At 56.2% G+C, this 24,520-nt stretch overlaps 2 protein-coding genes across 2 annotated transcripts; one reads left to right on the top strand and one right to left on the bottom strand.

The window, feature by feature from the left end:
- Nucleotides 1-16,375: 16,375 nt before the first annotated feature.
- On the top strand, nt 16,376-17,964 carry ZG16B (zymogen granule protein 16B). The gene is made up of 3 exons (XM_069486747.1): nt 16,376-16,474; nt 16,686-16,791; nt 17,461-17,964. Exons 1-3 carry the CDS (start codon nt 16,420-16,422, stop codon nt 17,873-17,875), a joined length of 576 nt encoding a protein of 191 aa, XP_069342848.1. The 5' UTR covers nt 16,376-16,419; the 3' UTR covers nt 17,876-17,964.
- A 3,261-nt stretch (nt 17,965-21,225) lies between these two features.
- On the bottom strand, nt 21,226-24,134 carry PRSS21 (serine protease 21). The gene is made up of 6 exons (XM_069485706.1): nt 24,068-24,134; nt 23,851-23,877; nt 23,369-23,534; nt 22,318-22,601; nt 21,717-21,871; nt 21,226-21,465 (listed from the first exon to the last, which is right to left on the bottom strand). Exons 1-6 carry the CDS (start codon nt 24,132-24,134, stop codon nt 21,226-21,228), a joined length of 939 nt encoding a protein of 312 aa, XP_069341807.1.
- Nucleotides 24,135-24,520: the final 386 nt, after the last annotated feature.

Below are 24,520 nucleotides of genomic sequence, written 5' to 3'. Positions count from 1 at the left end.
CCCCCAAAGTCGACTGGGACCAAGACTTGGGTGCAGGTAGTTTATTTGGAAGATGATCTTAGGAAGCAAAGGTGAGGAGGTAGGGAAACTGAGGCAGGGAAGGAAGAAATTCTGATGAATTTGCTCAAACTACAAGGTTGCCAGAGAAGACCACAGAGGCACAGTCCTACTGGGGCCTCAGCATTGGCCCACTGAGGACAAGGACACTAGAGGAGGGCATTTGTCTCTTGACTCCCCCCCACCCGTTGGGGGTGGTCCTGGAGGCCCGGGATGTTCCAGAGTTTCAGCTGAGCCCGGGTGAGGCGGTCAGCACCGGGGAGCTGCAGCAGCCGTGCCTTAAGTGGCTGTGGGGGGTGGGGGGCAGCAACCGTGTCTGCCCCCCATCAGCACCCCCTGACCCACATCCCTAAACTGAGGACTCACCTCCCACTTTACATGTTGAGATGACAGTTCTGCCAGGATGTTTGCTTTGAAAAGGTGAATTTGTTTTAAAGCAGTTGGCATATTAGAGAACCATTTAACGTAACAGTAATTTTTTCTTTCTTCAGGCACGAGTTCCTCCAGGGAAACGCCAGGCGAACACAGACAGGTGCATCCCGCTGCAGCGCGCCTCGCGGAAGTCGCAGATGTGTGTACACGCGCGCACGCACTCAGTTACTGCTTACCCCACCAGAACTTAACTACTAATAGCCTGCTATTGACTGGAAGCCTTACCAATAAAATAAACAATATTTTGTATGTTATATGCATTTATACTGTATTCTTACAATAAAGTAAGCTATAATTTAAAAGAGAAAATGCTATTAGTAAAATCATTAAGGAAGAGAAAAATATTTACTATTTATTTAGTGGAAGTGGATCACCATCAAGGCCTCCGTCCTCGTCATCTTCAGGCTGAGTAGGCTGAGGAGGAGGAGGAAGAGGAGGGGGTGCTCTTGCAGTCTCGTGGGCAGTAGAAGCCGCAGGAATGGGCGAAGTGGAAGGGAAGACACGAGGGGCCAGCACGCCGGCTGTGACTGTTACTGAAAAGAACCCACGTGTGAGTGGAGGCGCGCGGCGCAGAGCCATGTGTTTGTGGCTCAGCTGTGATAAGAAACAGCCCCGGGCACCAGGCATGTTCATTCTTCCCAGAGACTAAACACAGAGAGAAAAGCAGGAGGCCATGTGACCACAGAGGCACAGATTGGCGTGACGTGGCCACAAGCCATGAAATGCAGGCAACCTCTACAAGCTGGATGAGCCAAAGACAGGGACCGTCCCCTAGAGACTCGCGAAGGAACACAGCCCTAACAACACATGTCAGACTTCTGACCTGCAAAACTGAAAGATAATAAATTTGTGTGGTTTTTAAGCTACTAAGTTTGTGGTGATTTGTTACAGAAGCCAAAAGAAACTAATACACACCCCAGACCTTGACCTTTCTTGGTACCCTCCACCCCTAGCCTTCAGTCTCACATGACCACTCGCCAAGGTCAGAGCCCCAGAGTCCCCCAGGGAAGAGGTTTCAGCCCCTTTGGACCAGGCTGTGCAGTGAGACGTTCATTCTACCCATCAGCTACAGTAGCCAAAGTCACAGTCGTCAGGGAAGTACCGGGTCCTGTTCCAGGGGCTCCGCCTGACGTCCCTGCTCACAACACTGTAAGGATGGGACTTCCATGTCCCCACTTGCGAAGCGAGAAAACCGAGGCGCGGAGGCTGCAGTGAGCTTTCCCAGGGCGCGGCGGTCAGCGGTGGGGTTGGAGTCTCAGGGGAGGTGTGCCCGCGGCAGCGTCTGGGCCCCGAGCCCCAGACCAAGGCAAAGATGGCGCAACCAGCCCTCGCCTTTCTGCACAGGTGCGCGCTGACGGCAGAGTTGGGGGAGGGAGGGAGGGGCTGAGAGTGGGGAACAAACAGGCGCTGGATCTTGCGGCCCAGGGTGATGGCTGGGGGTGGGAGAAGGTGGGGGATTTTAGGGGGAAGCATTGGAGGAGAATGACCTGCGCCCACTCTCTCAGCATCCACTTAGAGTAGGGTGACAACTGTGTCCCGGGTGGGCCCTGCTGAAGGTCACCCTCTGGGAGCCCTGCGGGTGGCTGGAGAGGGGGGGCCACACAGGTGTCAGGCAGCCACCAGCTCTGCCTCCGCCACCTCCACCTCACCACCAGCAGTGGGCAGCACTTCGGCTCTGGGAGGGCTGGAGGGCTGCCTTGAGGACAAGAAACCTCCTGGCATCAAATGAGTTGAAGGCCGTCAGTGTGGGTTTCAGTGTCACGGGCCCTCCGGTGTCGGCGCTGAGTGGGCCCCTGCAGACGAGAGCCCTCCATGAATGCCACCCGGACCCCGGAACCAGGCAGGGAGGCCGTCTGGGCTCCCACGTGGTCCACTGATCCCATGAGGCCCCAAAGCCTTTAGGGGGCACGTCTAGATGTGAGAGAATTCCCAGGTGAACCTCTAAAGGTAACCTGCGATGCTCAAAGGATGAGCAGCTACCAAGAACCAGCGTGGAGCTCACTCTTTGGCCCCAGCAACCTGGAGTTGGAATCCAGAAGTCTGTGGCCAAGGACGGGAGGAAAAATGATTTGTAATTGCTGTGGGGCCAGAACTCGGGCAAACCACCACGTGCCAAATACGAACCTAACTCAGTGACCAAGGGTGATTTATCTGGCAATGAAAGGGTGGTTCAAAATAAGCAAATCAATGCTTGAGCACCACAGTAACAGAATAAGGGGAGAAGCACACGAGCTTACCTCAGTAGGCACAGAAAAATCACCTGGCAAAACCCAATACCCTTTCATGATGGAAACACTAAGTAAACTAGGTACAGAACAGAACTTAATAAATGAAGAACGTTTATGGAAAACCCGCAGCTGGCATCATACTCAACGGTGAAAGACTGAGAGCTTCGCCCCGAGATCTAGGATAAGACAAAGACGCCATTGTCACCACGGCTGCGCAACAAGGTCCTGGAGATCCTAGCCAGAGCAAGTAGGTAAGCAAAAGAAATGAAAGGCATCCACACTGGAAAGGAAGATGTAAAACCATCTCTATTTGCAGATGATGTGACTCTGCACAGAGAAAATCCCATATAATCCATTAAAAAACCACGAGGGCTAATAAACCAATTGAACAAACTTACAGGGTACAAGATCAACACACAAAAATCAGTCATGTTTTTATACATCAGCAATGAGCAATACAAAAAAGAAAATTAAGAAAACCATTCCATTTAAAATAGCATCCAAAAGAATCAAATACCTACAAAAAAAATTTAACCAAGTGTTCCCCAGTGAGCAGGTCTGTGCAAACCTATCTCCAAAGGCTGAGGAAGCTGAGAGGCTGAAGAAAGGCTGACAAAACCAGTTTTTCAGAAAGAAACATTTAGTAGGGACTAATGAACAGAAGCCAGGTCTCTGGCAGCTGCAAGACGGGAGCCTAACCCCCAGACCAGGGATCATACCACAGGGAAGGAATGGGCAGGGCAATTGAAGTCGACCCCTCAGGAAAGGCAGGAATGCTCCAGGAATCTGCCTAAGGGCAGGATTTACAGTAACACCACACAGAGGCATTCCCAGAACAGGGGTTAATGGCAGATTAGCATGAAGGATGGAGCTGCTTCATGCTCCACATCAAGGAAGTGAGAGGCTGTTGCACTGAAAAGTACAAACCATTAATAAAAGAAATTCAATGAATGGAAATAAAATAATAAATGGAAAGACACCTCATGTTCAAAGATCAGAAGATTTAATATTGTTAACATGACAATCCTCCCCAACACAATCTACAGAGTCAATGCAGTATCTATCAAATTCCAATTCCAAACTCAATTCCAATGAGTTATTTTTCAGAAATGGAAAAGCCAATCCTCAGATGCATATGGAACGGAAGGGAGCCCCAAATAGGCAAAACAAAACAAATGTGAAATAGAAATATAAAGTCAGAAGACTTGCATTTTCCAATTTTCTTTTCCTTTTTTGTTTTTTGAGACAGGGTCTCACTTTGTCACCTATGCTGCAGAGCAGTGGCAGGATCATAGATCATAGCTCACTTGAACCTCAAACTCCTGGATTCAAGAAATTCTCCTTCCTCAGCCTCCCTCCCAAGTAGCCAGGTCTACAGGCACAGGCCACCATGTCCAGTTAATTTTTTTTTTTTCTTTGAAAGACAAAGTCTTGCTATGTTTCCCAGGCTGATCTCAAATTCCCAAAGTGCTGGGATTACAGGTATGAGCCACTGCTCCTGGCCCAATTTCAAAATTTAATACAAAGCTACAGTAATTAAAAAACAGTGTGGAAATGGCACCATTGAAAATACATATAGACCAATGGAATATAACATAGTCCAGAAATGAACCCAAATATCCGTGCTCAATTGATTTATGACAAAAGTACCAAGAACTATCCAATCAGGAAAGAAATGATTCTTAAAAAAATGGTGATGGGACAACATGCCAAAGAATAAAGTTGGATCTCTACCTCATTCGAAATACGAAAATTAAGTCAAAATGGATCAACAGGCCGGGCGCGGTGGCTCACGCCTGTAATCCTAGCACTCTGGGAGGCCGAGGTGGGCGGATCGTTTGAGCTCAGGAGTTCGAGACCAGCCTGAGCAAGAGCGAGACCCCATCTCTACTAAAAATAGAAAGAAATTATATGGACAGCTAAAAATATATATAGAAAAAATTAGCCGGGCATGGTGGTGCATGCCTGTAGTCCCAGCTACTCGGGAGGCTGAGACAGGAGGATCCCTTGAGCTCAGGAGTCTGAGGTTGCTGTGAGCTAGGCTGACGCCACGGCACTCACTCTAGCCTGGGCAACAGAGTGAGACTCTGTCTCAAAAAAAAAAAAAAAAAAAACAAAAAAAAAAAGGATCAACAAGTCAAAGAAAAGAGCTAAAGCTGTGAAAGTACAAGAAGAAAACTAAGGGTAAATCTCCATGATGTAGGATTTATCAATGGATTCTCCGATTTGACACCAAAAGCACAAGCAACAAAAGAAAACAATGATAACTTACACTGCATAAAAATTTAAAATGTTGTCATCAAAGAAAATTATTGGCCATGCGTGGTGGCTCATGCCTGTAATCCTAGCACTCTGGGAGGTGGACGCAGGAGGATCGCTCGAGGTCAGGAGTTCGAGACCAGCCTGAGCAAGAGTGAGATCCTGTCTCTACTAAAAAAAAAATAGAAAGAAATTAACCGGACAACTAAAAATATCTAGAAAAAATTAGCTGGGCATGCTGGCGCATGCCTGTAGTCCCAGCTACTTGGGAGGCTGAGGCAGGAGGATCACTTGAGCCCAGGAGTTTGAGGTTGCTGTGAGCTAGGCTGACACCATGGCACTCTAGCCCGGGCAACAGAGTGAGATTCTGACTATGAAAAAAAAAAAGGACATTATAAGACAGTATGGAGAAAATATTTCCAAATCACGTATTAGATAAAGGTTTAATACCGGAATGTCTGAAGAAATCTTACAACTCCACAGCAACACAATAGCAGATGGTCCAGTTAGAACACAGGCAGAGGACTTGGACACACATTTCCCCAGAGAAGACATACAAATGGCCAAGAAGCAAATGAAAATGTTTAACATGATTAGTGTTTAAGGAAAGTCAAATCAAAACCACAATGAAATACCACTTCACACCCACGAGGAAAGCTTCAACTTTAAAACAACAACAAAACAAAATAGAAAACAAGTGTGGGTGAGAATGTGAAGAAATCGGAACTCAAACACTGCTCATGGGAATGCAAAATGGTGCAATACTTACTGACTCCCCACCATATAAGGCACTAATACATAGAAGAACCTAGACTTTGGAGCCTGTGTCAGTTAGCTCTTGCTGCATAACAAACCATCCCAAATTTCAGTGGCTTAAATTCACTGTTACCAAACCCAAAAGGGGTCTGACCCAGGTCAGATTCCTTGCTGCACAGAGAGCCAATTACTGAGACCACAAGAATCACCAAGGAGAAAGGAATTTTACCATGGATGACTCAGCCAGGAGAACCAGAGGGGCAGCCTCAAATCCCTTTCCCGGACCAACCCAGGGCGAGGGCTTCTATAGCGGGTTGTGCACCGCAGGTCAGGTGCTGTGAGGCCTGAAGTCAGGGGGGCTGCAGGGCGTCCGATCCAATGCTCGGCTGTGGGTGGTGCATGGCCAGTGGTCAGGAAGTCCCGGGGAAAGATCATTAAGTCTGCTCATCAGCTTTCACTGGTGAAGTCTGAGGCACCAGGGAGAGAACAACAACAGAAAAAAAAAAAAAAACCAAAAAACCCATGGGCGGGTACATTCAGGACTCCTTGAATCTATCCTCCTAGGTCAAAAAAAATGACCCAGGGAGGGGGTCATTTTGCAAGACCACTTACAGTAATTTGACGTCATCGTCATCACCAGCATCAATGCATATGCCCAGTGGGCGGGACTTTGAGAGGAAGAGAGCCTCCCATTCCCGGGGCCCCGCCCTGCCCTAGGACCCCTGAGTCGCCCATCCTGCGCCTTCCAGGACTCAGGCCCTTGCAGTGCGCCCGCGGGACGCCAGGGGGCGCGCTGAGCCGAGGCCGCCGCGGAGGCGCCTCGCGGTGCGGGACGGCGGGACCCGCGCACGTCCCCGCGGAGCAGGACTCGCTTCCCACGGCGGGACACCACGCGCGCCTCTAAGAAAACACAGTCGGCAGAAGGAGCATGAAGAGGAAAGGTTGGAAAATCCCCGGAACCAAAGTGCCAACCGACCCCGGTGTTGGCCGCTGGGCTGGCGACGAGTGTCGCTGCGGCCATTGCCCCGCGCCCTCCCTTTACAGAGCCTGGCAGCCCTTCGTCCTCGGTCCCCGGGATCGATGGCCTACGTGTGCGATGTCGCAGCCAAAGGGGCGTCACACTTTTCAGGGTTTCAAGGCGGAAGGCCCCGCACAAGCCCCTGCAGCGCAGGGGACCCGCGGCCCACTCTGCCCCCAGCACTGACGCCTCCCGCTTGCTGGTCCCTCTGAGCCGACACCTAGGAAATCGCACCTCCGTTGTGAAAAGAGTAATCACTTAGTTTTTGTAAAACTGGTACAATTTTCTTTCAGTTAAAGTAACACAAAGAATATAATGGGGCCGGGCGGGTGGCTCGCGGTGTAATCCCAGCACTGTGGGAGGCCCAGGCAGGAGGATGGCCTGAGGCCAGGAGGTGGAGACCAGCCTGTGCAACTTGGCCAGACCCCATCTCAAGAAAGGGAAGGAGATGGGAGGAGAAGGGAGGAAGGCAGAGAGGGGAGGGGAGGGAAACAGAAAAGACAGAGAAGGAAGGAAGGAGGGGAGGGAACAATTAGCCAGGGTGCTCAGCGTGTTCCCAGCTACTGGGGAGGCCGAGCCGGGCAGTGTGAGGCTGCAGTGAGCTGTGGTGACCCCACTGCACTCCAGCCCGGGCAACGGAGCGAGACCCTGTCTCAAACAAGAAAGAAAGAGAAAAGAAAAGAAAGAACAGTGTCCTAATTCCCACCATCTGAAAATAACCATGTCATTTGAACACCATTCCAGAAATCTCTTTGTTGGCAAAGGCAGGCTGCAAGACCGGCAGAGGAAGGGCGGACAGGGCATGGGTGAGGTCGGGACTGAGGACTAGACACAGGTGCCTGCCTCTCCCAGACTCCCGCAAACTCTGGAGAGCAACAAGCAGATGTTGACGAGGGAGTAATTCTCCCAGAGGCTGGACCCCAGCGTGAGGGGCCCCTCGGAGGAAGGGGCCAATGGGGCTGCGTTGATGGGAGCAGGGGCCTCAGTGCGGCCGGGGGTGGGACTTGGGGGCTTCCAGCTGGGACACAGTGAGCCCAGGCAAACCTCAAGCTCATTGTTTGGGGAACTCCCTAGAGTGGGTTGAATTGTGGCTTCCTCAGAAGGGCTATGTCTACCCCGGACCTCAGAATGAGACCTTATTTGGCCTAAGGGTCGTAGCAGAAGTCATTAAGGCAGGGATCTGGAGAGGAGATCATCCAGGAGAGAACAGGCCTAAATCCAAGGGGAGGTGTCCTTATGAATGACAGAGAAGGAGACACAGGGACGAGGAGAAGGCCACCTGAAGATGGAGGCAGAGAGGAGAGTGAAGAGCCTCCAAGCCCAGGGCTCCCGCAGACCCAGAACCTGGGAGAGGGAGGGACGGGCCTTCCCCTGGAGCCTTTGCGGGGACACAGCCCCGTGTCCCAACTTCATTTCAGACCTCTGGCCTCCAGAAATGTGAGAGAATAAATTCCTCTTGTGGGAAGCCACCAAGTTTGTGGTGATTTATTCTGGCAGCCGCAGAAATTCTGGGTAGTTCCGTATTGTTTGTAGGTTGTTAACGTTTATAACTTTCCTAGTCTGCTCTGTAACAGATACTTCATATTTGTTCTGTATGTAAATAAACTCAGTTTACCATGTAAGATCTTTATTTTGGCTCCTCTCTTGGTTGGATCAGTTTCATTTTCCATGTATTCCTAAGACAGCTGTGCTGCCTAAGTTGTCACGTGGTTAAGAACTTTGGTGGCGAACAGTGGTTGCCTGGAGGTGGGAGGGGGAGGAATTAACTGGGACCCAGCAGGGGGAAGCTTTCTGGGGTCAAAGTCAAGTGCTATATCTTGAAAGGAGTCTGGGTTACACAGACAGATGCATCAGTCAAAACCCCGAGCGTACCAGGGCTGCCTGCTCTCAACACTTCTATTCAGCATAGTACTGAAGTTCTAGACAGAGCAATTAGGCAAGAAAAAGAAAGAAAAGGCATCCAAATTGGAAAGCAAGAAGTAAAAAATTAACCCTGTTTCCAGATGACATGATCTTGTGTGTAGAAAACCCTCAAGATTCCACAGAGAAATATGTTAGAACTAATAAATGAATTCAGCAAGGTAGCAAGATACAAAGTGAACACACAAAAATCACTTGTATTTGTGTTCACTAACAAGGAAAACTAAGAGGGAAGTTACACAAACAATTTCGTGTATAATAGCACCAAAAAGAATTATATACTCAGGAACGAATCTCACCAAGAAGATGAAAAATTTGTACAATGAAAATGATAAAATGTTGCTGAAAGGAATTAAGGACGACATCAAAATAAAAGGACACACGTCTCACGCTAATGGATTGGGAGGCTTCATATTGCTGAGGTGTCAATGCCACCCAAACCCATGGCAGATTCGACGCCATCCTCATCAAAATTCCAATGGGTCATTTTGCAGAAAGCAGAAGCCCGTCCTAAAATTCGCACGGAATCTCAAGGGCCCCAAGTAGTAAAGCAATCTTGAAAAAGAACAGAGCCAGAGGACTCACGCGTCCTCATTTCAGAACTAGGTAAAAACCTACAGTAGCAACACAGGGTGGTCCTGGCGTAGGTACAGACGCACAGATCAATGGAGTAGAACAGAGAGCCCGGAAATAAACCCTAGAGCGCGAGGTCACATCATTGGACGGGACCACTCCGCGGGGAAAGGACAGGCTTTCCAACAAATGGTGCTGGGAGCGCTGAATACCCACATGCACAGTAATGACACTGGACCCTGACCTCACAGCAAGTGCAGACATTAACGCAAAACAGATCAAAGACCTAAATGTGAGACCTGAAACTACAAAAGTCTTAGCGGAAACCACAGGGCAGAAGCTTCTCGATGTTGGATTTGGCAGCGACTTCTTAGACATGACAGCCAAGGCGCAGACAACAAAAGAAAAAAATAGACAAATTATGGTTCATGAAAATGGAAACATTTTGTGCTTCAAAACAGCATAAAGTAGGAGATGATATTTGCAAATCAAACATCTGGTAGGGATTGATACCCAGAGTATATAGAAAACTGGCCGGGCACGGTGGCTCACACCTGTAATCCTACCACTCTGGGAGGTCGAGGTGGGCAGGTCATTTGAGCTCAGGGGTTTGAGACCAGCCTGAGCAAGAGTGGGACCCCTACTCTACTAAAAAATAGAAACAAATTAGCTGGACAACCAAAAATATATATAGAAAAAAATAAGCCAGGCATGGTGGTGCATGCCTGTAGTCCCAGCTACTCGGGAGGCTGAGGCAGGAGGATCGCTTGAGCCCAGGAGTTTGAGGTTGCTGTGAGCTGGGCTGATGCCACGGCACTCACTCTAGCCCGGGCAACAGAGTGAGAAGCTGTCTCAAAAGAAAAAAAGAAAACTCCTAACACTCGATAAACAACAGCAAACAACCCCATTCAAAAATGGAGAAACAACCTGAGTAGACGTTTCTCTGAAGATGCACAAATGGCCCATAGGCACAGGGAAAGGTGCCCAGCATCACTAGTCAGTAATAAATGCAAATGCAAACTGCAATCAGCTACCACCTCATACCCACTTGGATGGTTACAAACATGTAAACAGAAAATAACAAGTCTTGGTAGGATGTGGAGAAATTGGAATCCTTGTTCACTGTTGGTGGGAATGTAAACTGGTGCAGTTTCTGTGGAAAACAGTATGGCACTTCCTCAAAAAATTAAACATCGAATTAATTCCCACAGGGTGCAGCAATCCGTGTGTGAGTCCACACCCTGCTGAAACCAGGGTTGGGAAGGAATGATCGCATCCCATCTTCACAGTGGCGCTACTCACAGCAGCTGGAACTCGGACGCAGCCCGAGTGTGCACGGACGGATGAGTGGATTGTGTGAGTGAGTGAGATGCAGTCAAGGACAGAGCCAGAGTGTGTGGCCCAGCCAGGCTGCGCAGGTCCCCAGCCATGTGCCAGGGGCAAAGATCTTACCGAAAGCTCAGCACTCATTCTCGAAGCCACATCAGAAGAATGAGAACAAGCGGTTTGAGGAGGAAGGAAAGAGAAGTTTGATTACTTTGCCAGCAGAGGAGGATGGAGATGCCTGTCTGTGCCATCATCCTCACTATAAGCAGAAACACCGAGCTTTCCAGGATGGGTTCTCAGCTTCAGGCAGTTACTGTTCCCCTACAGTTGACGGTTCTGAACCCCCCATCTCGCTGAAGACAATCTCCCAACCTCCGCCCAGGACCTTATGTAAACAAGAAGAAATTTTCTTTCTTAAGTGCCCTAGTCCAGTTCTCAGCAAACCCCAAAGGCAGATAGAAATTCTGCTGGGCACGATACACAGCTGCCAGCACTTGCACCCGGTGGGGGGCGGCCAGGTGGCAGGCGTTTTTCCCTCCGCCCTACTCTGTGCAAATGGCTGTGGTGGGTATTAGTTGCCTCCAGCTGTTTCCCCAACCAGCTGTGCCTCTGGCACCGCAGATCAGAGCCCGCAGGGCCTCCCCGCAGATTGACTCCCCTCCTCTCCCGGGGAGTTGGTGCCCTGTCCCACCCATGCCTGGGGGTGGGGGCAAGAGGCACTCTGTCCCCCAATGCCCTCACCCTGTGGCAGCAGGCTGTGCCCCCTGGTTCCTCCCTTTTGCCAGGGGAATTCAACTGTTTAGCTAAACCATTAACTTTATCCCAGACCTTTAACCTTCTACTAGGTCCTTAAATATGAAATGTCCGACCTAGAATCAAACAAGGTCAGGAGTTCGAGACCAGCCTGAGCAAGAACAAGAACCCCGTCTCTACTAAAAATAGAAAGACATTAACCAGAAAACCAAAAATATGTAGAAAAAGTTAGCCGGGCATGGTGGCACATGCCTGTAGTCCCAGCTACTTGGGAGGCTGAGGCAGGAGGATCGCTTGAGCCCAGGAGTTTGAGGTTGCTGTAAGCTAGGCTGACGCCACGGCACTCTAGCCCGGGCAACAGAGTGAGACTCTGTCTCAAAAAAAAAAAAAAAGAATGAAACAAGGTAATCAAACATTTTCTACCCAATAACCCAACACATATGGGATCTTGTCCCATTTCCTTGACCTTTGACAAAATAATTTTAGTTATAAGACAGTAAAATTTAAAGCTTCATTTAACATCCACTTTTCCTCATACTCCAGCACACACATTGATTACGATAAAACCATTTTCCTTAGATGTAGGCTAGCAGCTGTAAGTTAACCAGCCAAAATTTTTCCCAAGAGACTTTTAGATGGAACTTTCCTATGTTGCAACAAAACTTTCCAAACAAACACAGACAACAGAATTCTCAACACAAAATGCCAGGCCTATCAAACAAATGGGAATCCAAAGGGGACAAAGGCCACCCAAATTGCACCTCAATGGTGCCCCAAATGCCCCGGCCTGTGGCCGGAAGGTTCACAAATGCGAATCCGAAGAGATCGATTCTAATCCCCCCTCCCCAACGCCATTCCCTGGGAAACCCTCCTGAAATGGGGGCCTAGTCCCCCCTGTTCCCTGGGAACCACAAAGAGCCCCAAACTCAAACCACATCCCGGCTCCACAAAACCACTACATTTGCACCCGCAAACGGCGCCTCTAAACCAACAGGGAGGCCTGAACCACCCCCCAGTGAGTGGAAACAGGGTCTCAGCACCCTGGGGCTTTACTCACAAATGGCTGTGGCTGTCGAGAGGCCTCGTAAATCTATTTCCTTATCTTCAACTCAGTGCAGGTCTGTTGGAGCGGTGTCCATCCGGAAAGAAAGGCATGGGCTCCTCGGAGCTAATCCTGCCCCAGCACGTGCTAGGAATCCCTTTCTTTCCTACCCATAAGGCGATGCTCCCACCCCTGGCTTGACCCGGAGCGCCCCCTGCCCCTTCCAGCAGTCCAGGGTGCCACTCACCTGGGAAGCCAATGGCCACACCAGAGACGCCAAATCTGTTATCCAAAGCTCGCACCTGTTCTCCGGGCTGCATCAGAATGAGAACAAGCGGTCTGATGAGGAAGGAAAGAGAAGTTTGATTACTTTGCCAGCAGAGGAGGAGGATGGAGATGCCTGTCTGTGCCATCGTCCTCACAATAAGCAGAAACACCGAGCTTTCCAGGACGGGTTCTCAGCTTCAGGCAGTTACTGTTCCGCTATAGTGGCTGGTTCTGATCGTCCCGTCTCGCTGAAGACAATCCCCGGACCTCCGCCCAGGACCTCTCTTTACCAGGACTGGGCTGTGCCATCTCCTTCAGCACAAATAACAAAAGACAGACTGTGCCCCTCCCAGCCGGCCTGAAGCCGGGATGCAGGCTCTAGTTCTCAAAAAGGAGTGGAGGAGGTTTTAAAGAGACAGAAAATATTTTTGCTTTTTTTTTTCCCCTAGGCCATTCCTTGTGTTACTATTCCCCACACCCAATATTTCCTTTCCATATCTATCAGAGGAATGGCTCTATCGGGCTACAACTCTGGTACACAAGTGAGGCTAAGCCAGTGCCGGTCACGCCTTCATGGTGCAGGGCAGGCCCCGAGCAAATGGGCCAGACACACCGGCAGAGGGGCCCCAGGTCTCCAGCAATGGGGGCTGTTTCCAGCCCCCAAGAGAGGAGGTCAGGAGAGCAGGGAGAGCCCCGGGTCCCAGCAGGTACCAGTCCCAGGTGAGGATGGGGGTGCTAAGCAGGTGGTACGGTCTGAATGTTTGTGTGCCCCCAATTTCGTAACTTCAAGCCCCAACGTGAGGGTGTTAGGAGGTGGGGCCATTGGAGGTCATCAGGTTTTGATGAGGCCATGTGGAAGGACCCCTATATTGGGGTTAGTGTCCTTATAAGATGAGGAGACCACAGCTGTCCCCACCCCGCCGACCCCATGTGAGGACCTGAGCCAGGGGCACAGGCTCCGCCCTCCTTCTGAAGCTGGGGCTTCCCGGGAGGCCCTCGCGGCTCTGAGGGGGCTGCAGATGGAGACACTCTGTCTGCTGAGCCCCAGGCCTCAGAGGTGGCTTCCAAGCCCCACACGAGGAGGGCAGGGGGCCCAGGGCCGGTGGCCCTAACCCAACCCCTGACACCAGGGCCAGCCAGCCCAGAGCCCACCACTGCTGGCAAGAGAAGGCCTCATTGTCGTTTCCTGGCAGAGTTGGGACTGGGCGTGCCCGGGCCAGGAAATAAATGCTCAGTAAATCCCCCTCTTGGAGAGCCCTGATCCCGAGGGACAAAGGGCCTGTGTTGAGTGTCCCCAAGCGTGGCTCAGGGCCAGCACTGGGCCAGGGTGGACGGGGGTGGGGGGTGGGCAGAGTTCTGTGGGGCCGGGACCTCCCACCAGGTGGGCTACCCTGCAAGCCTGCACACGCGGGGGTGCAGGAGTGTATCGTGCCTGCGGGCTCCCGGGTGTGCTTGGGGCGCCCTCGTGTGTGCTTCCTGCATGTTCAAGTGCACGTGTGGAGGTGTATCTGTGCTCCCCGCCTGGTGCACTCTGGAAATGCGCCCCAGTGTGCACTTGGGCAAGTCCCGGATTCCACTGGCCAGGCTGGTCACTGTCTGCTCCTTCGCCCCCCGCACCCTGGCCGCCGCTTCCTGGAGTCCCGGCCAGACGGACCCTCCTTCTGGGCGCCGACCCTGCCAGCCTGCAGTGAGAAGGAAGGCGAGGGAGCTGGCAGCCACACCAGGAAAAGTGCCCTCGGGCTGGGCTGGGCGGGGACACCAGCCCCTCTGAGCAGCCCCCGGCTCCCGCTCCGGCGCCAGAGCTGCCCTTGCCAAGGGCTTCGGCCTCTTCGGCCTCCGCCGCCGTGAAGGAGGCTTCTCCCGAGGCCTCGACAGGGGTCTGAAAACACGTGGCCGTGGGCTGCTAGCGCTTGTGAACACCCGCATCGGAATCTCAAAGAATTGTCATCTTTCATAAAATATCATTTTCTTCATTGTTCCTAACAGTTTTAACATGTAAAACGCCCTTGTGGCTCCTGCGCTGTGCAGACGCGGGCGGAGGCCGGTCTGGCCTGAGCCACCGTTTGCCCACCCTGGCGCAGGCCCCTGGCGCAGGTGATGGAAGTGCCCCGCCTGCGGTCCCTCCTCCACTGTCGTCCCCATGAGACCCATGAGACTGGCGTCCCCTGGTCCTGCTGAGCCAGCACTGGCAGAGTCAGGCTGTGCGCAGACAGAGCCGTTCTCTGCACCCCCTTTCCTTGGACGCACGTGGGGCACCTGGACACGCGGGGACACCGGGCCTGCTGCCCTCCCCACCCCCGCAGAGCCCCCCAGTGAGGACGCCGCCCAGGGTGCACTCAGCCCTCCCTCCGTGGACACGTCCGGTGTTTCTAATTTTGCTCTTTGCAGAGAAGGACTTAGCACACCTGCCCGCACAGCGCGAAGGCAAACTGCGGGTGACCGGCCCTTCCGTGGAGAGTGCGGCGGGGTGCTCAGGGCCGCCCTCTGAGTAGGTTCTGTCGTTGTCCAGGCAGAGCAGGTGAGGCCATCACAGCACAGAGCGGTGACGCAAGCGCCCCGAGTCCCACCCCAGCGCGCAGCAGCGAGGCCGGGCCTGGGCGGCGTCCGGCTCCAGCGCTGCGCTGATAACCCCCCACCCCAAGGCCGACCCCCACCACGGCCGGAGGCCCCGGGCACAGCCTGGGCTTCAGCCGCCAGGTCGCACCAGCTGTGCACAGGACACGCATGGAACCTCCACTGAGCTCTCGGTCCCCTCGACCTGCTCTCGGGTGGGTGTCTGAGGACCTTTGTCCCTTGTCCCCCATCCTTAGCCTACGACCCGACCACTTCCCCAGACCCCAGTTCCTTCCCAAACCGGTGCCTTTGGTTCCTTCAAAATCCTTGGGATGAAACATCTCCAGACAAGGGTTTTATGCAAACAGGGGTCCCTGCCCACCTTCACAGGATCCCTCCCAGAGCGCCCTGTTGTCGCCCGGGTAACGCGGACCCTCGGCCTGGCCGTAGGCGCCCTCAGAAGGCCTGGCCGGGACAATGGCCCGCCCCCGACCCTCCATCCCCTGTCAGGGCACCGACCGCACCTTTGGTGTCCTTCCCTCCCGTGGCCCGTAAACCCATCAAGCCGGGTTCCTCCCCCTGTGCCTAGACCCGGCACACAGGAGAGACCACGGCCACCTTCCGAGGACAGGACATGGAGGGCCAGGGTCTGCGGTGCCCCTGACCCCTGCTTAGGGCACAAAGAACTGGACTGTCCACCCTGGCTCTCAGGGTCAGCGGGGAGCTCGGCTGGGCTCCAGAAAGCCTGGCAGACACCAGGAGCTGCCTGGCCCGGAGGGGCCCTGAGTCCAGTGTGCCCGTGGCAGAGCGTCTGTGGGCACCTGACCTGCCACTGCCCGGGTTGAATCCTGTCTGGCCGGGCTGGAGAAGGCCCTGAGCAAACCTCTCCCCACCTTTGCCGTTAAGGTCTGTGCAGGTGCTGAGGAGAGAGAACACAGAGGTGACCATAAAATGCCTGTTACTGTCCCCGGTGCTGTTTGTGTAGGCTGCGGGGCCAGGACAGCAAACACTGCGCGACCGGGTGCCTCCCCCAGGAAGAGTCCCGCCGCCCAGCCCCTTCCTGGCCCTGGTGGCCCCTCGCTCCTTCCTTCTGGACGGGGGCCCACGGGGCTCAGAGGGTATAAAGGCCAGGTGGAGGGCGCCCAGGCACAGCAAGACTCCCTGGCGCAGACTGTCCCGGTGGGAGTCAGGCGGCCTCTGCTCTTCTCCCCAGAGCCCTGGACGCGCCACAGGCCATGCTGCTGCTGCTGACTCTCGCCCTCCTGGGGAGCCGCCCCTGCTGGGCCGCCCGTAAGTCCAGCTGGTCCCCCGCCCGGCCCAGCCCCCAGGCAGCCACCTCCCCTCTCCATCCGGGAGGGCCCGGGACTCACCCCAGCCCTTGTCTCAGGTGGACTCTGGTCACAGGCCACCCTGTCTTCCCGGAGGGGCATGTCCCCTGCGCTGCAGAGGCCGCCTGCCTATCCCCGTGTGGGCTTCTCTCCCGTTTCTTTCCTCCCTGCAGGGCACTATGGGCTGGGAGGAGGCACTTATTTCAGGACCTCTGAGAACTTCGATGGTGAAATCACGGGGCTGCGGGTGTTCATCGGTGCTGTTAACAACATCAAAAGGTGAGTGGGCTCCAGGCCACCGCCCGACACCCCGTCCCAGCGCAGCCAGGGTCTGGGAACGTCCTGCCTGGCTCCTGGGGACTCCCTGAGGCCAGCTGGGCCCTTATTGCCCCCGGACACCTCCCTTCCATGTGTCCCTGTTCCTCAGCCACCTCCTCTCCCCTCACCTGCCCCCTCCCTCCTACTGCACGGTACGACCTGCCCCTGCTCCCTGGGCTGTTCTAGGAGGGTGAGCTGGACAGGCTGGTGACTGTGGGAAGTCACCTGCTCGTCAGCCCCAGAGCTGCTCCGTTGGGAGTCACTCGGGCTCAGGAGGCCCCAGCTTGGCCAGGGACAGCCCCGCTGTCAGCCGCTGGGACAGCGGCAGCCCCTCCTGAGGGCTGTGATGACCTGGCCCACAAGGGCTCTCCTACCTCGATCTGGGTGATGCCTCCAACAACCACTCCCACTCTGCAGATGAGGAGCTGAGTCCTGGAGATCCTGGGTGACCAGCTCAAGGTCACTGCAGTGGCAGAGCAAGGGTTTGAGGCCAGCAGGTCCATCTCGGGGACCCAAACTCTGCCAGGGCTGCTGTCCCTGGGTCGGGGGGTGGGCATGGAGGCTCTGGGAGGGGCTGGGTCACCCCAGATGGCAAGGGTTCAAACCTCACACCCCACCCCCACCCCGCAGTATCCAGGTGAAATTTGGAGACAGCTGGGATGATCGACATGGCGCTTCGGGTGGGAAGGGCCAGGAACTCCTCCTGTGGCCGGGTGAATACATCACCGAGATCCACGGCTCATTCGACTTACTAATCCATTTCCTGTCCGTGTGCACCGACATGAGAGGCTGCATCTCCTTTGGGAAGAGCGTTGGCAAGCAGTTCTCTGCCTTCCCCAGCCAACAGGGACAGGTGCTCACGGGCATCTTTGGCCAGTATGGACTCCTCGGCCTCAAGGGCATCGGCTTTACTTGGGATTTTCCGACAGTGGAGGCCACCACTGCAACAGATGATGGTGATGTTGATGGCAATGGTGATGATGATGATGATGATGATGATCCTGATGATCATGAGGATGATGATGAGGCACTTATTTGGCAATAGTTACAGGGCAGTTTACAAGGTGACAAATGCTGAAGCCAGATGGGGTGTGGTGGCAAACGGTCCTGGGGTAACGGAGTTGTGACGCTGAATCTGACGTCACCAATAAATAAAGCTTCTGCAGGGACAGTGTGTCCAGTGTGGTGCTTGGGTCCTGGGTGCCACCAGTAGCGCCAAAGCCTTCCCGCCTCCTGGGGCACAAAGCTCCCGGGGCTGGAGCCCGGAGAACCAAGCTGAAGGGTGGGACAGAGGTGACTCCGCCAAGGACAGGAGCCCTACCTGCAAAGACCTCGCCCTGATCCCACGATCGTTGAGGAGTCTGCCTCCAGGGCCACCACTGCCCCGTCCCCCAGCCCCATCCCGCTGCCTCTCTGGGCCGGGCTCAGTGCCAGGCTTCTCCGAGTGGCCACGGGGCCTCAGGGCAGCCCCGCGTCCACCCATTCACGCAGCAGTCATTTGCCAAGGGCGTCCACACCGGGCTCCCCGGGCCCTGGGGGTGCACAGAAGAGGCCAGGTGTGCAGCTGCAGGGCTGGCTGCCCCATGGGGTCGGATGCAGAAGCAGATGGTGGCAGGTCACGGCAGCACCTGCACTGATGGGCGCACATGCGGTGGCTGTGCGTAGGCAGCTGCCCAGAGGTGAGGTGGTGAGGGTGTGCTTCAGGGAAGTCTTCCTGGAGGAGGCGCTGTCTGAGCTAAGTCTTAAAGGATGAGGGAGAATTGGCTGAGTGGAGACAAGGGGAGGAGGATGTTCCAGCCCCAGGGATCTCTGGGCAAAGGCCAGAGCTGGAGACAGCTGGGGACAGTGCCCCTAAAGCATGGTCATTTCCTACAGCAGCGCAGGAAACTAATAAGGACCCTAGACCTGGCCCACTCTTCGTATCCCCGTTCCCAAACCTCAAATCTCTTACTGCGATCTGGGTGACTCCCCCAACAACCACTCCCGCTCTGCAGATGAGGAGCTGAGTCCCCGACAGCCTAGGTGACCAGCTCAAGGTCACGAGCCTGACAGGGGCAGGGCAAAGGTTTGAGGCCAGCAGGTGCATCTCAGGGACCCAAACCCTGCCAGGGCTGCTGTCCCTGGGTCAGGAGGGGAGGGTGGGGGCACAGAGGCCCTAGGAAGGGCTGGTCACCCGGTTCCTGACGGTTCAAAGCTTCTCCCAGGGGTCTGCAGGGCCCCAGCCCGCCCAATCCTGGGTGGCGAGCTCCAGGGCGCCCCCTCGGGCTTGCTTTCTTCCCAGCCTGGGGTCCCGGCTCTCAGCCGATGTGTCTGACTTGGCTTGCGGTGCAGCAGGGGTGGTGGCACCCCCTCCTGTGCCCAGGCGCTCACACCCTCATCCTCAGGAGCCACTCACAGGGGCCACTGGGCAGGGGGCTCCTCGGAGCTGCCAGGTGGCTGCCTTGGGCCCTCCAGGGAGCGCTCCCTGGGGCGGGAGTTGGGGGACACTCCAATGGTACACGGTGCTTGTCCCGTCCACATCTTGGTAGGCGTCCAGGTCTGTCCCCTCCCCTTTTCCCAGTCCTGGGGTCTGGCCAAGGCCAAGAGCTCCTTCCTTCCACCAGCCTCAGACCCCACGAGACTTCCAGGAGCAGGGGCCCCCTCCCCTCCACAAGGAGCTGTCTCCAGTGCCCCCTCTATCTGGCACAATGCCATGGCGCCCACGCAGGGGCCAGAAGCAACACCGTGGCCAGGTGCACCCAGCGCAGACCACGGGAGCTCCTCTGGCACTGCCCAGCCCAGGCCAAACACCGCAGGCCTCTGACCCATGGCTGCCACAGGTGCACGGGCCACCCACCTGGGAAACATCACACGTGCGATAACAAACTGCGCCCCTTGGCCTGAGGAATAAAATGGGAGCAATGGGCTGGAGCGACAGAAGCCTGGGGCCAGGCCCAGGGAGGAGCTAACTTCTAGACGGAGGCCTGACTCAGGGGCAGGGGTCACCCTGGAAAGGGGGGACACTCCAGACGGAGGAAACAGCATCAGGAAAGGCCAGAGGCAGAGAAGGGTGGGCACACAGGGCCCCACGCAGCCCGTGCGGGTGGAGCAGAGTGAGGAGGGGAGCGGACAGCAACAGCGGGAATGGGACAGGAGCCAGAGGGTGCTGTAGGGTGTCGAGTGCAGGCTGGACTGCTTCCCCAGTGGGTGTTAACCCCTCCATGAGAGAGGGGAGCAAGGAGACCGGGCCACAGCCAGTGCCCGGGCCGCTCGGTCCCCAGGTAGGTGAAGAAGAGGAGCCCAGGACAGTGCAGAGTGGGGAGTACATTCTATGGGGTGCCCCCTCTGTGGTGTGGGGAGCCAGAAGCCACTCCGGCCTTGCTCCCCAGGCTCACCGGTGACCTGGAGGGTTTGCTGCTGGTGGATGCGTTTTCCATGCAGCACGGCTGTGGACTGGGGAGGGGGAGGAGTCAGGCCAGAGCTCCTCCCACCTCCTTGTTCCCACAGCACTTAGGCATCTTGGCAAGTGCAGATCTGCTTTCAGAGTTCTGAGGGCCCACTGAGTCTGCCCTGCTGGGCTGCTTCCCTGGCCACGCTGATGCTGGGGTCGGGGGATGCTGATGGGGCGCACACACGGTTGATGCTCTCCCCCTGTCCCCAGCCCAGCCACTTACAGTGCAGCTGTTGCAACTCCGTCGGCGCACACAGCCTCACCTGGGGTCAGCTGCAGCTCTGGAGCATCTTGTGACCCCAGGACCACCCCGAACATGTGCGGGGTGGACGGAGAGGCTGTCAAGAGAGAACTGTCCTCCCCTAGAGTCCTTGTCCTCAGCGTCCCAATGCTGAGGCCCAGCAGGACTCTGCTTCTATTGCCAGCAAGTGTAACCTCAAAGTTTGTACAAACCATTAGCATTTTTACCTCCCCTGCCTTGATCTCCCTACTTCTTCACCTGTGCTCCCTGGGACCCCCTGCCAGATAAACTCCCTGTACCAGGTCCTGGTCTCGGCCAGCCTTGCAGGGACCGTGGCGAGACGGGGAGTGGCTGGCATGTGTGTGCCGGGGAAGCCCGGGATGGGGACGTTGGGAGTGTTTCCTCCTTGGCACCCCCACCCCCAGCCTTCCCAGCCCCGGACACGCTGCAGCTGCTACTGCTCTTCCAGCCAGGATCGTCCCGAGAAGACCTCTGCCGCTTGTAACAAAACCTGGGCTAATGCACGTGGGTGGGCAAAGACTTAGGGGTTAGGGCAGCTCAGGGGCTGAACTGGACATGGGTGACAGGGAGGAAGTTGTCAGGGCGCCCCCAGGCTGGAGGAATGCTCTGCCAGGCGTCTCTCAAATGTGTTTATTAGCACACAGGACAGAAGAGACCAGAGCCTGGCTCAGCAGGTGACTCGATCCTCACGGGCACAGGACACTCAAGCCTCAAGCTGCAGGAGTCGGGGAGCCCAGAGCAGCGTGAGGAGCAGCGGCAGGGAGGGGTCTGGCTTCGGCATGCCACTCTGGGTCATCTGCTTCAGGATCCAACTGAAGTGCTGGCTGACGTTGGTGTAGACACCAGGCCGGTTGGGCCGACCACAGCCCGTTCCCCAGCTCACGATTCCAACCTGATACCACAGTCCCTCCTTGTCGCACACCAAGGGTCCACCTGAGTCACCCTGGGGAGCAACATGGGTGAGCCCAGCCTGGGGCAGGGTCAGGGAGCAGCAGAGAGGCCAGGAGAGCTGGACGGGCCATGGGGCTGGGTGCGAATCCTACTCCTCCCCGGGCAGCCACCAAGCCTTAGTTCCTGCATCTGCAAAGTGGGCCCACAGCCTCTACCTCCCAGGGTTGGTATACGGATCAAATGAGGTAAGGGACACAGGCTGCTCTCAGCCCTGGGACTGGGAGTGGCACGAGGGACACTCACAAAGCAGGCATCCTTGCCACCTTCGGGATAACCAGCGCAAACCATGTCTCCCCAGATGTCCGTGCGGAAATCAGGCTTTTTATACAGGTGGTTGCACATGGAGGAGTTTATGATGGCAACTTGCACTTCCTGGAGGGTGTAGGGAGATGGCAGAGCTATTGGGGGATGGGGGGACAGAGAAAGACAGCAACTTGAGCCTCCTCTCTAAGGAGGGGTGGCACAGGCCGGGGGTGGGCCTGGCATGCTACTCTTGATGAGCCAGAGAGGGGAGCTAACGCCTGGGGATTCGTGAGCATCATGGGGATGTGGCTGAGGCCCCTGTCACCAGGCTGTCCCCATCCCTCCCGCCCCCTCCCCGCAGCCTGGCCTCCCTCTCAAACTCTCCTTCTGGCCCCCACAATCTGCGGCAGTGAGAACTGAGTGTTTGGTTCCTACCCTGGCAGGTGGGAGCCAGTGCAGAAAGGCAGGTGAGGAGAGGAGGGGAGCAGGCCAGCAGGGGGTCCCACTGTGCCCAGGCCAAGGGGGGGGGCTGCTGTGCCTGAGTCACAGGGACAAGTAAATGAGTGTAGGACCCCCCAGACCCGCCTGTCCCCAGTCTCACACTTATCCTCTTCGATGTTCCCCCAGCCGGTCACCCAGCAGTCCGTCCGGTTCTCGAACTCTAATGTGGAGGCCAGGAGACAGATGGGCTGGATGTGGTTAGTGTACACGACGGAGGTGGACAACTTCACCATGGCGATGTCATAGGATATCGACCCCAGGAACCTGGGACTCAGATAAATCCTCTCCACCTGGTAACGATTGTAGTAGGCCTGCAGGTTCCAGAAAGACGGCATGGAAGTCAGCTCGCCAAACTGGACCGACCACAAAAAGGGGTCAGTCGACCTGGTGGGAAGGAGAGAGCAGTCAGGGGCCCTGGAGGTGGCATTGGCCACCTGAGGGCAAAATGCAGGTCAGGCTGTGGGGTTGCTACTCCTGCCCCTCCCAGGCACCATTAGCAAGTCCTTCTCCTGGGCACAACAGCCCCTGTAGACACGGGACAGCCCAGAGAGGCCACAGCCAAAGGCCCAGAACCTGGGGACTGTGAGGGACGGTGGGGTCTTGTCAGCTCACAGAGCTGTCCTAAGAATACTTGAATCGAGCCGAGTCCTCCAGCGGGACCCCCAGACAGCGGCAAAGAATGAGCAGATGCGCCCGGCAGTGTGGGCGCCCAGCAGGGTGCAGCCAGCACGGCTTCCCTGGGAGTGGGCGCCACAGCCAGGCTCGGTGCCCAGCAGGCGCCCCTCATCCCTGTCCTGCACTCCTGTGGCACACAGCCACCAGAGGTGGAATGAGGGCGGATGGCACAGAGGGTGGTGCCATATGCATTGAATAATAAAAAAAAAAAAAAAAAAGAGGAAAATATACCCGAAGTCTGGTGGAAATTCTGGAAGAACATTCTGGAAGAACCTGAACAGAGTTCCCTCCAAGAGCACTAAAGGGACCTGGGGTGAGTGTAACGGGTTGAAACAGAGCAGGAGCCCTGGAGAATACCAGGCCGCACCCACGTGTAATGTGCTCGCCCAGTGCCTGCCCAGGCTGGTGGCCAAGGTCAGTGTCCCCACCCTCCCCCGCTGCATGCGCCACCTGCCCCCATCTGACCCCAGACTCACTCTTGGAAGCAGTGCGCAGCTGTGAGCACCCAGCGGCGGTTGAGCAAGCTGGCTCCGCAAACGTGGGAGTCCCACAGCCGCAGGCTCCCCTGCCATGGCCAGCGCCCCAGCACCGAGTCTTCTCCACCCACCACGCGCGGCGGGATAGTCCGCTGGCCGCAGGGCCCTGGGATGGACAGAAGGACCCCCGGCTCAGCCACGAAGCAGGCTCGCCCCTCCTGGCCTGACCCCACGCGGCGCGTGCAGGGGGTCCCCGGGGATCCGCGTGCCCTCCCAGGACCCCGCGCCGTCCTGGGTTCCTGTCCCCGTGGAGGAAGGTGACTGGGGACCCTCCCACGTGGCCTGCGCCTCCCCCCAGGGCCCATCAGTTATTTTCCAACACCAATGAGTTTTTTGATCCTGGGGCGGGAGAGGAATAGATGAGGCGCCCTCTGCGCCCCCGCCCCGGCACCGCGCAGGGAGGCGCGATCCCGGCGCCTTACCTGACAACAGGTCGGCCTCCTGCGACTCTGGGAGGAGGCAAGAAGGTGAGCTCCCCTGTCCCCTGTGCCGCACCCCAACCCCGCAGCCCCCGTCTTCCCCCCATGGCGCCCTCCCCCCGAGGCTCCCTTGCTGCCCCCGCCTCCCCTTTCTGCCGCCCCCCGCGACCCCCGTGCCGCCCCCGCGCCCCCAGCCCGGCAGCGGTGCCCCTGAGCTCACCCGGCTTCTCGAGGGCCCCCCGCGCCAGCAGCAGCGCCAGCAGCAGCGCCCCGGCCCACGCGCCCATGGCCTCAGCTCCGCAGCGTGGCGCCCCCTCTGCTTCCTCCTGCTCCAGGCCGGCGGGGCGCCCCCTGGGGAGCGGGAGCCAGGGCGGCCCCAGCCCAGCACCTGCCCCAGCTGGGCCTCCTGGGCCCCGGGCTGTCTGGGGACCCTCAGGCCTCACAGCGCCCTGGCTTTCCGCTCCTGTGGGCCAGGTCCCCAGCCACACTCCCTGGCGTGGCCCAGGAACTGGTGGCCCTGAACAAGCCCTTTCTTTTCTGCAACCCAGAGGTCCCAGCTGTCCCCCCGTGGCCCTCTCTCCTCCACCCACTACTTCCTCCAGGACCCAGGACCTGGCCCACAGCCAGAGCCCCCGTTAAAGCTCATTAACAAGTCTTCATTGAGGGCCAACTG

The sequence above is a fragment of the Eulemur rufifrons genome, chromosome 14 (genome assembly GCF_041146395.1).
Source record: "Eulemur rufifrons isolate Redbay chromosome 14, OSU_ERuf_1, whole genome shotgun sequence".
Classification (NCBI taxonomy): domain Eukaryota; kingdom Metazoa; phylum Chordata; class Mammalia; order Primates; family Lemuridae; genus Eulemur; species Eulemur rufifrons.
The sequence above is the reverse complement of the archived record's forward strand: the minus strand, read 5'-3'. Positions and strand labels throughout refer to the sequence as shown.